Source organism: Salvia splendens, chromosome 16 (genome assembly GCF_004379255.2).
Source record: "Salvia splendens isolate huo1 chromosome 16, SspV2, whole genome shotgun sequence".
Taxonomy (NCBI): Eukaryota; Viridiplantae; Streptophyta; class Magnoliopsida; order Lamiales; family Lamiaceae; genus Salvia; species Salvia splendens.
Genome location: NC_056047.1, coordinates 11639582 through 11651587, shown reverse-complemented (window position 1 = coordinate 11651587; position 12006 = coordinate 11639582). Strand labels below are relative to the sequence as shown.

The window sequence follows — 12006 nt, the reverse complement described above, 5'->3', positions numbered from 1 at the left end:
GCATTGTGTGATCTCATACAACAGTGAGTGTGTGTGTGATCTTATTGAGTGTGTGAAAGCCTTGTGTGCGTAAATCCCAACAATAACAAAGGTGGTTGGTATATCGACACTGGAGCTACTGCCCACGTCTGTGCCGATAAAAGCAAGTTCGCCTCCTACACCGCTGTTGAAGGGAGGAAGATGAATATGGGGAATCAAGCCTCGTCTCAAGTCCTCGGCATTGGAGACGTGATCCTCATGATGACGTCCGGCGTCACCATCACTTTGAAGGATGTGCTGCACGTCCCGGACATCCGCAATAACCTAGTGTCAGGATCAATACTAGTGAATAAAGGGTTTAAACTTGTATTTGAATCTGATAGGTTTTCTTTGTACAAGTTTGGAAAGTCACTTGGAAAAGGTTTTGTAACCGACGGACTTTTCAAGCTTAGTGTAGCTGTACGCCATGTCCCTAAGCCGTTGGCTAATAATAAGAATGCATCTACTTCTTCTTATTTGACTGAGTGTTCTAACTTGTGGCACAATAGATTAGGACATGTAAATCAAAATGCCATTAAAAGATTAGTAAGTTTAGATTTACTAAAGGCAAATGAAGTAGAAACTCAAAACAAATGTGAAACTTATCTTGAGGCGAAAATAACTAAGTTGCCGTTTCATTCGGTTGAACGGAACACGAAACCCCTTGAATTAATTCACACGTACGTATGTGACTTAAAATTAGTGCAAACGAGAGGTGGTAAAAAATACTTTATCACATTCATAGATGATTGCACAAGATATTGTTATGTCTATCTTTTAAGAAGTAAAGACGAAGCAATAGAAGTGTTCAAAAATTATAAGAACGAAGTCGAGAATCAACTTGGATGTAAAATCAAAATGATTCGAAGTGATAGAGGGGGTGAATACGTAGCCCCGTTTGAGGAATTATGCAACGCAAGTGGTATAATTCACCAAACGACTACACCATATTCACCACAATCTAATGGTGTTGCAAAACGCAAGAATCGAACTCTCAAAGAAATGATGAATGTGTTACTGATCAGTTCGGGGATGCCCCAGAACATGTGGGGAGGAAGCTGTTTTGACAGCCAACTACATCATAAACAAAATTCCACGCAAAGGTAAGGATGTTACTCCTTATGAGCTGTGGAAAGGAAGGAAGCCATCCTACAAATACCTCAAAGTGTGGGGGTGTTTGGCTAAGGTAATGGTTCCTCCACCCAAAGAAGTTACAATCGGTCCTAAAACGGTTGATTGTATCTTTATTGGGTATGCACTTAATAGTAGTTGATGTGGATAATACTGGTTTGTAAAACAGATCAATTTCGCACGCAAGTTCAATTTAATTACCCAAATATTATCACTAACTGCGAGAATACAGCTTCGTGTGTAGTATTTTAGGTGTCGATCCACAGGGAAGGGAATGATTATTAAAACTTAACACTAAACAAAGCATAAAAAGGTTCGATTTTTGGTTTTGATGATTAATGACACTAAGTTAACAAACTAACTACGCAAGGATTTTAAACACGAGAAAAACAGGTCACTCCAAGTTGCTCCTTAGACTCGAATCATTCTACACATTTATCACACACAAATTTGGGATTAACTTATCAACCTAATCGCTTGCACTGAACATGTTTGCGACGTATAATTCACAGTCAGCTGAACACTTGTTCCATGAATTAATTTTCGAAGGCATTCAACTCCTGCGGAAGCGCGGGAATCTAACATCAACTACTATACGAGCTTACCTAATCCACTATCAAATTATCCTCTGAACAATTTTAATTTGATAGCATAACAATTGATTAATCCATCCATGTCTATGTTAAAGAGACAATAAACAAGGATTAGATATCTATCACAACAGATGCCTCTAAAGTAATAGAATTACGCATTAAACACAATCAATGATATCAAACGTGAGTTCAAAAGTGTAGAAGCATTCTAACGAGTCTAATTCACAACTTGGAGCAACAAATGAGCCTAGCCTTGATACATGATAAATTCAATGATTAAAACCGTAGAAGGCATGCTCTTTCGGAGTAGAATTGGATGGCGGAGTCGGATCGTCGGAGTGTCGGGTAGATTTTCCTCCTTCTCTTCTCTTCTTCCTTCTTCTCCCTTCTGTCTTCCCCCCCTTTTCTTGTAAAATCCGTCCTTTCTCTTTTTATTTCCCCAGCAAAACTGCCGAGAAAACTGCTGAAATACAGTTGAACCACCAAACGCCCGACCGGGCGAAATTAGAAGGGATAATCGCCCGACCGGGCGAAAGGCTTCTGGAGGTATCGTGGGGAAACGCCCGACCGGGCGTTTTGTGTCGTCAATAATCGCCCGACCGGGCGAACTTTCTGGAATCCTCATGCGTAACGCCCGACCGGGCGTTTTAGAAGCTCAGAATCGCCCGACCGGGCGAACTCTCTGGAATCTCAGCTATGCATTTCCGACGAACTTCCAGCTTCTAACACCCGAAACTACACTCAAAGCACGACTTGGTGAGTTATAATTAACATAGAAATGTTTAGTCTACGGGGGAAAAGTATAGGAAAAATGCTTCGCATCAAATACCCCCAAACTTAAGCTCTTGCTCGCCCCGAGCAAGATACATTTTAAGCACAAAAACTCAACCAAGTCTAACCCGCAAAGAGATTTTCATCAACAAGAATCAAGTAGGGACGTGAGTGACAAGATCTAAACCCCCGACATTTCCAATCGAGATTTCCCACTCTCAAGAACAATCACTCATCCCCCTAGATTTTCAAGTCAAGATGCACTTCAAAGTAAGTCCGAGCATACGATCAAACAACTCAAACCGTCATCATTGATTCATCAAGCACTACTAATCTCATAGACTCGCAGATTTCAAACCGAACTTCTTTAACTCTACCAAGCTATTTACACACATCCACAAGCATCAACGATTAGGTCCAAGGTCTTATTTCAAGGTTGTAATGTGGCTAGGGACGAGGTAGGATAAGTATGGATAGTGAGCTCAAAGGCTACACATTTGAGTGCCAAAATCTTCCCTCCTACAACATCCTTCCAAAGATCGAACAACCAAAAATTACAACCCAACTCAAACTCCCCCAAACTTGAGATCTATTCTAGACAAGATTACATCGCACAATTATAGAAGCTCTATCTTTATTTCATCAAACTTATTTTTTTTTTTTTTTTTTTTTTTTTAAAGACCTCGACTTTTGTGAATTTGGAGGTCGTTTTTTTTTTTTTCTTTTTCTTGTTTTTTTTTTTTTTTTTTTTTTTTTTTTCTTAGAACTTCATTCTTTTCACCTTCTATCAAGTCTAGAAATGTCTACTCTTTACAACTCACCACCCACACTCAAACTCAAACCACAAAGCTCAACTTGTATTTAGCACCCAAATAGTAGCAAGGTCTATCGATGAGGCTAAAATTAGGCTTATTTCAGTGGCTAAGTGTTTGGCTAAGTGTTTACACAAAGAATAAGAAATTAAGCTCAAGGTGGCTTCTAGGGGATCATTTGATGGACTAGGCATGTGATCATTTGGCCATGGAGTTCATCCTAGTGCCTTATCCTCCCAAATCGTTAACACAAACGAACGCAAGCACTTCACTCGATAAAGCAAATCAATCCAACATAATTTCCACAAGTCATGCGATTTTCATACTCTCCTCAACTCAAGAAATCGGATGTTATCACGACATGCTTTTTCACAAAGATCCATGCACCCATTCTATTCATCCTAGGCTTCAAAGTTCAAGTAAAATTAAGCAAGATTTCCCAACCAGAAAGCCGAAGATAAAGCATGCACCCGTCAACTACATAGATTCAAAACATCTTTATCACGCAAAACACCCAAAAAACATACAACACAAATCATTCATAACCCCCCCCAAACTTGAATGCATCATTGTCCTCAATGCATGCAAAGAAGACAAATAAAGTAAAGGGAAATGAAACTCCCCCAAACTTGGCATGACGTCCATAGTGCATTCGGGTGGGAGGGTGGGTGTAAAAATCCTTTGCAGGTGTGCTTCCTCCTAAGCTCCAATCCTAACTCCCAGTTGCTCCTACAAAAAAAAAACAAAAACTACAAAAAGAACACTCAATTCAAAATAAATGTTGGAGGAAAGAATTGAGCAAACAAAACCTCCAACATATGAAACCAAAAGATAAAAGAAAGAAAAAAACTTGGGTTGCCTCCCAATCAGCGCCTTTGTTTATAGTCGTTGGCTCGACCTTCTTCATCTTTGGTCTACACTTTCGGATTCTCTAGTGTGACCACCTCTTCTGTCTCCGTGCCACTTTCAACTCCAACATAGGCCTTCAAGCGTTGGCCATTCACCTTCCAAATGCTACCATTCTTCTGATCCCGAACATCCACAGCACCATAGGGGTATACCTTGTGCACCACATAGGGACCCCACCATCTTGACTTGAGCTTGCCCGGAAACAGTCTAAGCCGAGAGTTGTACAAAAGGACCAGTTGTCCCTCATGGAATTGACGAGGCTTAATGGCTGCATCATGTACCCTCTTAGCACGCTCTTTGTAGAGATCAACGCTCTCATATGCATGAAGCCTAAACTCATCCATCTCATTCATATCGCACATCCTCTTCTCGGCTGCAGCATCATAATCCAAATTAAGCTTTTGCAAAGCCCAAAAAGCTTTATGCTCAAGCTCTACCGGCAAATGGCAAGCCTTCCCAAATACCAATTTGTATGGTGAAGTTCCAATCGGGGTCTTATACGCCGTTCGATAGGCCCACAAAGCATCATCTAGCTTTTGAGCCCAATCCTTCCGAGACGGCCTTACAACTTTCTCAAGCACCCGCTTTATCTCACGATTGGAGACTTCAACTTGACCACTTGTTTGGGGATGATAAGGGGTAGCAACCTTGTGTTGGACACCATACTTTCCTAGGAGGTTTTCAAACAATTTGTTGCAAAAATGAGTTCCTCCATCACTGATAATGGCTCGTGGTGTCCCAAAGCGGTTAAAGATGTGATTCTTGATAAATTTCAACACCACTTTGGCATCATTGGTTGCCGAGGCCACTGCCTCTACCCACTTAGATACGTAGTCGACAGCAACGAGAATGTATTGCTGCCCATTAGACTTGGGAAACGGTCCCATGAAGTCTATTCCCCAAACATCGAAAAGTTCTACCTCGTGAATATTATTCATCGGCATTTCATTCCTCCACGAGATATTGCCGGCTCTTTGGCAACTGTCACATCGTTCTACATAGGCTTTTGCATCCTTGAAGATCGATGGCCAAAAGAATCCGGACTGAAGCACTTTAAAAGCAGTTCGTCGTGCTCCAAAGTGGCCGCCATACAACGAATCATGGCATGCAGACAAAATCTGAAGGTGCTCATGCTCTCCAACGCACCTTCGAATCACTCCATCACTACAAATCCGGAAGAGAAACGGATCTTCCCAAACATATGTGCGGGTGTCACTCAAAAACTTCTTCTTTTGGTTAGATGACAACCCTTCTGGTATAATGCCCGTGACAAGGTAGTTTGCCAAATTGGCAAACCACGGCACATATGTTTCCCGAGCCTCCACTTGCAACACTTGCTCGTCGGGAAATTTCTCATTTATCCTTTTCTTTCTTTCATCTTCCGTCTCTTCCAATCCCTCTAATCTAGACAGATGATCGGCTACCAAATTCTCGGTCCCCTTTTTGTCTTTGATTTCCACATCAAACTCTTGTAGTAAAAGGATCCACCTCACCAACCGAGGCTTTGCATCTTTCTTGTTCATCAAGTACTTGATAGCCGAATGATCCGTAAACACTACCACCTTCGTGCCAAGTAAGTAAGCACGAAACTTCTCAAAAGCATACACTACTGCTAGCATTTCCTTCTCTGTCGTGGTGTAATTCAGTTGAGCTTCGTTGAGTACTTTGCTAGCATAGTAGACAGCGTGTAGAACCTTGTCTCTCCTTTGGCCTAGAACGGCCCCCACAGCATAGTCCGAAGCATCACACATCAGCTCAAACGGCTTTGACCAGTCGGGTGTGATAATAATAGGAGCTTCGACTAGCTTTTTCTTCAGCAATTCAAATGCCTCAAGGCATTTCCCATCAAAGACGAACTTGGCATCCTTTTCAAGCAAGTTGCAAAGTGGCTTTGCAATCTTTGAAAAATCCTTTATAAAACGTCGGTAGAATCCCGCGTGTCCAAGGAAACTACGGATGCCCTTCACATTCGTCGGGGGAGGTAACTTTGAGATCACATCAATCTTCGCCTTATCCATCTCCAACCCCAACTCTGACACCTTGTGTCCCAACACTATGCCTTCCTTGACCATGAACTGACACTTTTCCCAATTGAGCACGAGATTTGATTCTTCACATCTTTGTAGGACCCGTCTCAAGTTTTCTAAGCAAAAGTCAAATGAGGATCCAAAGACGGAGAAATCATCCATGAAGATCTCCATGATGTCTTCATTCATATCAGAAAAAATTGCCATCATGCAACGTTGGAATGTAGCCGGTGCATTACACAAACCAAAAGGCATCCGGCGGAAGGCATAAGTTCCAATAGGACATGTGAATGTCGTCTTTTCTTGATCTTCCGGGGCAATTGCAATCTGATTGTACCCCGAATATCCATCAAGAAAGCAATAATGGGAATAACCCGCAATCCTATCGAGCAACTGATCCAGAAATGGCAACGGGAAGTGATCTTTTCTCGTCGCCGTATTCAACTTTCTATAATCCATGCAAACTCTCCATGAGTTCACCAATCGAGTTGCCAAAACCTCATTCTTCTCATTGACGGTCACGGTTATTCCCCCTTTCTTTGGTACACATTGTACCGGGCTAACCCACTCACTATCGGAAATGGGATAGATCATCCCATATTTCAGCAATTTCTTCACTTCTTTTTCAACCACTTCCTGCATAAGTGGGTTCAACCTCCTTTGTCTCTCTCTTACCGGCTTAGCTCCATCTTCCATCAAGATTTTATGCATGCATATTGCGGGGCTAATTCCTTTGATGTCGGCAATGGACCAACCTAGAGCTTTCTTGTGTGACTTCAGTAGCTCTATCAACTTCAATTCCTCTTCATCATTCAACATCGCCGATATCACAACCGGTAAAGATTCATCCTCACCAAGGAATGCGTATTTCAGATTTGTCGGGAGTGGCTTCAATTCTAGCTTTGGTGGTACTTCAATTGAGGGCTGCACATCCGCCACGAAAGTATCCACCACACATTCATTCTCTAGACTTGGTCGATCAATTTGAGCATCCTCACTTTCATCAAAATCAAAATCAACTTTAATTGTCGAACCAAAGTCTCTTTCCAAGCTCCCCTTATCATAAACGCTTCCTTCTATACTTGCCGAGCAACGCATCTTGTCAAAGATACACTTGTCGAGGACATCAACTCTAAAGCACGCTTTTGCATCACTAGGATGCTTCATCGCTTTCTCCACATTAATGGTCACTTGCTCACCATTAATTCTAAACGTGACAGAGTTGTCTTTAGCTCCTAACAACACATCTCCCGTGGCAAGAAACGGTCTACCAAACAGAATAGGTACCTCTTTGTCCTCGGGCATATCCAATACTATGAAATCAACGGGGATGACGAACTTGTCTACCTTGACCAAGACATCCTCTACTATTCCAGTGGGCTTCACAATGGAATGATCAGCCAGTTGTAGAGCAATGTCGATGGGCTCCATTCTGTTCTCCAGTCCAATGGCACGTGCTGTTTTCAATGCCATCAGTGAGATCCCCGATCCTTGATCCAATAGACATTTGGTAAAAATTGTGTTGCCTATCTCACAAGGAATCACACAACTTCCCGGATCCCTCTTCTTCATGGGCATCATTCCCGAAATCAATTGTGAGCAATTCATGCTCAATGCCACTATTCCCTCGTCTTGAAGTTTCTCCTTGTTTGCCATCATGTCCTTAAAGAACTTGGAGAACTTGGGGAAATTAGTGAAGAGGTCCACCAACGATACATCCACATTCACTTTTCGAATCACGTTCATCATCCACTCGAAGCTTTTCTCCTTTGGAGCTCTGTTCTTCCTCTTCGGTGGATATGGTGGAGGAGGAATGTGATCAGGGAAGTTGAACTTGCTTTTCGGGTCTAATGCCGGACTTGTCATCAGCTGTCCATTTGATCCCATCTCTACTTTCTGCTTTCCCTTCTTTTCTGCCAAAAACTTCTCACTTAACTCGGCTTCTACACCATTTTCCTTGCTGCCGGATGCAGCCTGTTCTTGACCATGTTGGGCACCCTGCACCAACGCGGGACTTCCCTTACATGCCTCGTCCGCCCCTGCGTGCGAGGAATGCAAGCCTAACATCTCATCCGCCCCTGCGTGTGAGATGCCGGAAGTACCTTGGCCGTCCATTGATGGTGTTGAATCCAACTCACGACCACTTCTCAAGACCACTGCCTTACACTGTTCATTGCCTCTCGGATTAGGTACGGTATTGCTCGGGATGGTGTTAGGAATCCTCGTGTGTGATGCCGTGGCAAGCTGCCCTATCTGCGTCTCAAGATTCCTCATTGTCGCATCCATCTGCCCAAACTTTTCCACCGTCCTTTCCTTGAAATTTTCGTTCTCCTTTTGACTCTTAGTCATGAAAGAGAGAATCTGCCCCAACTGATCCTCGACGGTTGGCTTCTTCTCATAACCCGGCGGTTGAGTGTTGTTCCTCCATTGATTTCCCGAGTTGTTGCTAGGACCAGCCTGATTCCATCCCGTTTGTTGAGGTCTCCAATTTTGCTGATTGTTGTATTGGTTGCCTTGATTGAACCCTTGGCGATTGTTGCCAATATAGTTCACATCTTCCACAGGTGGTCCTTGAAGACTTGGGCACTGATCAGTATGATGCCCGCCTTGGCACAACCCACATCTCATCACCGTCACAGCTTGGGGTTGAGGAGTCAGTTGAAGAGATTTAACTGCCTTTGTCATCGACGACATTTGAGTGCTAATGTCCGCCAGTTGAGCTTCAATTGCAGATACTCTCTCTGCATCCTTTGTAGCACCGAATGTGTCTCCTCCTTTCTCCGCTGCTCTCCTTGGGTTGTGCCAGTTCCGTTGATTGTTAGCCAACCTTTGGAATAAGGCTCTCACCTCCTCATGCGTTAAGTCATCCAGGTTTCCATTAGAGCCTGCAGTAACTAGTCCCGTGCCTTCATTATTGAGTCCCTTGTAGAATTTCAAAAGGTCATGCCCCGGAGCTAGTCCGTGACTTGGGCATTTCCTTATCAATTCCGTGAATCTCTTCCATGCTTCCGCGAAGGACTCGTCATACTTTTGTCGGAAAGAGGTGATCTCCTCTCTCAACTTCTCAATCTTCATAGGAGAATTGTATTCCAAGAGGAACAACGTCTTCAACTCTTGGAACGTTGCTATGTTGTAGCCCGGGATAGAGTCATACCAAGCTCTTGCTTTCTCCCTCAGAGAAAATGGGAATAAGACCCTCTTGATTAGATTGTGTTCCACATTCGGGGGTCTGTGAGAGTTCGTCAACTCGTAGAAGGCATTGAGGTGGCTCACCGGGTCCTCATCATCCCGTCCATGGAAAAGATTCCCCCCATTCACCAAACTAATATAGTGAGGTGGAATGTTGATGTTGTTGTTCGCATAAGCAAACTCTCCGGGGTACTCAATTCCCGATCTCAGTGTATCGCCAAACCTCACAACAGGTGGTGGTATCTCATTGTTATCTGCCATCTCACTTTCTGATTCTGAATCTCTTTCTGTACTCGGCTCGCTGAACAAGTTGCCTCTAATTGGACTCGGATAGTCCGGGAAGATTTCAGTAGGCGATCCTCTAACTCTTCTTCTTTGATAACAGAGCAACCCAAACGGTGGTGTACCCTGTGATCGCGTGTGCATTCACTTTTTTTATTTTTATTTTTATTTTTACCTACACAACAGAAAATACACCAAGCACAAGCATAAAATATTTCCTAATTACCGAAAGCGAGACCTCTCGACAACTTCGGGGTAAGTCCTATAAAACGTGTGTGCTAGTGTGCAAACAAAACTACCTAAAACTAAACTAAGAGTTAGCTAAAAATTACCTAAAAGAATACACTCCTTCGTCTTCAAGTCCGGACGTGGTAGATGGCTATCACACCGTAGAACACGAACAATGTACCTATAAAACTCAAAAAGAAAAATCAAACAAAATAAAAACAAACAAACTATAAGCTAAATAATCGATTGCCTTCCCCGGCAACGGCGCCAAAACTTGATGTGGATAATACTGGTTTGTAAAACAGATCAATTTCGCACGCAAGTTCAATTTAATTACCCAAATATTATCACTAACTGCGAGAATACAGCTTCGTGTGTAGTATTTTAGGTGTCGATCCACAGGGAAGGGAATGATTATTAAAACTTAACACTAAACAAAGCATAAAAAGGTTCGATTTTTGGTTTTGATGATTAATGACACTAAGTTAACAAACTAACTACGCAAGGATTTTAAACACGAGAAAAACAGGTCACTCCAAGTTGCTCCTTAGACTCGAATCATTCTACACATTTATCACACACAAATTTGGGATTAACTTATCAACCTAATCGCTTGCACTGAACATGTTTGCGACGTATAATTCACAGTCAGCTGAACACTTGTTCCATGAATTAATTTTCGAAGGCATTCAACTCCTGCGGAAGCGCGGGAATCTAACATCAACTACTATACGAGCTTACCTAATCCACTATCAAATTATCCTCTGAACAATTTTAATTTGATAGCATAACAATTGATTAATCCATCCATGTCTATGTTAAAGAGACAATAAACAAGGATTAGATATCTATCACAACAGATGCCTCTAAAGTAATAGAATTACGCATTAAACACAATCAATGATATCAAACGTGAGTTCAAAAGTGTAGAAGCATTCTAACGAGTCTAATTCACAACTTGGAGCAACAAATGAGCCTAGCCTTGATACATGATAAATTCAATGATTAAAACCGTAGAAGGCATGCTCTTTCGGAGTAGAATTGGATGGCGGAGTCGGATCGTCGGAGTGTCGGGTAGATTTTCCTCCTTCTCTTCTCTTCTTCCTTCTTCTCCCTTCTGTCTTCCCCCCCTTTTCTTGTAAAATCCGTCCTTTCTCTTTTTATTTCCCCAGCAAAACTGCCGAGAAAACTGCTGAAATACAGTTGAACCACCAAACGCCCGACCGGGCGAAATTAGAAGGGATAATCGCCCGACCGGGCGAAAGGCTTCTGGAGGTATCGTGGGGAAACGCCCGACCGGGCGTTTTGTGTCGTCAATAATCGCCCGACCGGGCGAACTCTCTGGAATCTCAGCTATGCATTTCCGACGAACTTCCAGCTTCTAACACCCGAAACTACACTCAAAGCACGACTTGGTGAGTTATAATTAACATAGAAATGTTTAGTCTACGGGGGAAAAGTATAGGAAAAATGCTTCGCATCAGTAGTGCATATCGATTTGTTGTCCACAAGTCTGAAATACCGACTGTGACCATGGGAACAACAATCGAGTCAAGAAATGCTGTATTTCTTGAAAATATATTTCCTTGCAAAGACAAGGAAAATATTGCACCCAATTCTGATACGAGAATTGAGGATGAAGCTGCTAGTTCTAAATCAGTGGATGAAGAGCCTGAATCGCGCAAGCGAACAAGGCATGATCCAAACAATGCGGTACTAAGACGTGGTAGCAGGATCAGAATACTAAAGACATTTGGTCCTGACTATATTGCATTTATGTTGGATGAAGAATCAACATCGATAAAAGTAGCCTTTGCAGGCCCAGACGGGTTGCATTGGAAAGAAGCTGTTCAAAGCGAAATTGATTCAATTTTACTAAACCACACGTGGGTGTTGGTTGATCTACCTGAAGGTGTTAAACCTTTAGGATGCAAATGGGTCCTTAAAAGAAAGTTTAAGGCCGATGGAATAGTGGATAAGTATAAAGCTCGACTGGTAGTCAAAGGCTTTAAACAAAAGGAATGGTACGATTTCTTCCATACCTAC

At 42.6% G+C, this 12006-nt stretch overlaps 1 protein-coding gene and 1 non-coding gene across 2 annotated transcripts; one reads left to right on the top strand and one right to left on the bottom strand.

The window, feature by feature from the left end:
* Positions 1-4147: 4147 nt before the first annotated feature.
* On the bottom strand, positions 4148-11105 carry LOC121772175. Its single transcript, XM_042169175.1, has one exon. The coding sequence runs from the start codon at positions 9874-9876 to the stop codon at positions 4240-4242; it is 5637 nt and encodes a 1878-aa protein (XP_042025109.1). The 5' UTR covers positions 9877-11105; the 3' UTR covers positions 4148-4239.
* On the top strand, positions 9218-9324 carry LOC121773100. The gene has a single exon (XR_006044673.1). It is a non-coding gene; the product is annotated as a small nucleolar RNA R71 (small nucleolar RNA).
* Positions 11106-12006: the final 901 nt, after the last annotated feature.

Bases quoted from the DNA above. Each gene is read 5' to 3' on its own strand.
- LOC121772175 (XM_042169175.1), bottom strand. From the start codon at position 9,876: ATGCACACGCGATCACAGGGTACACCACCGTTTGGGTTGCTCTGTTAT.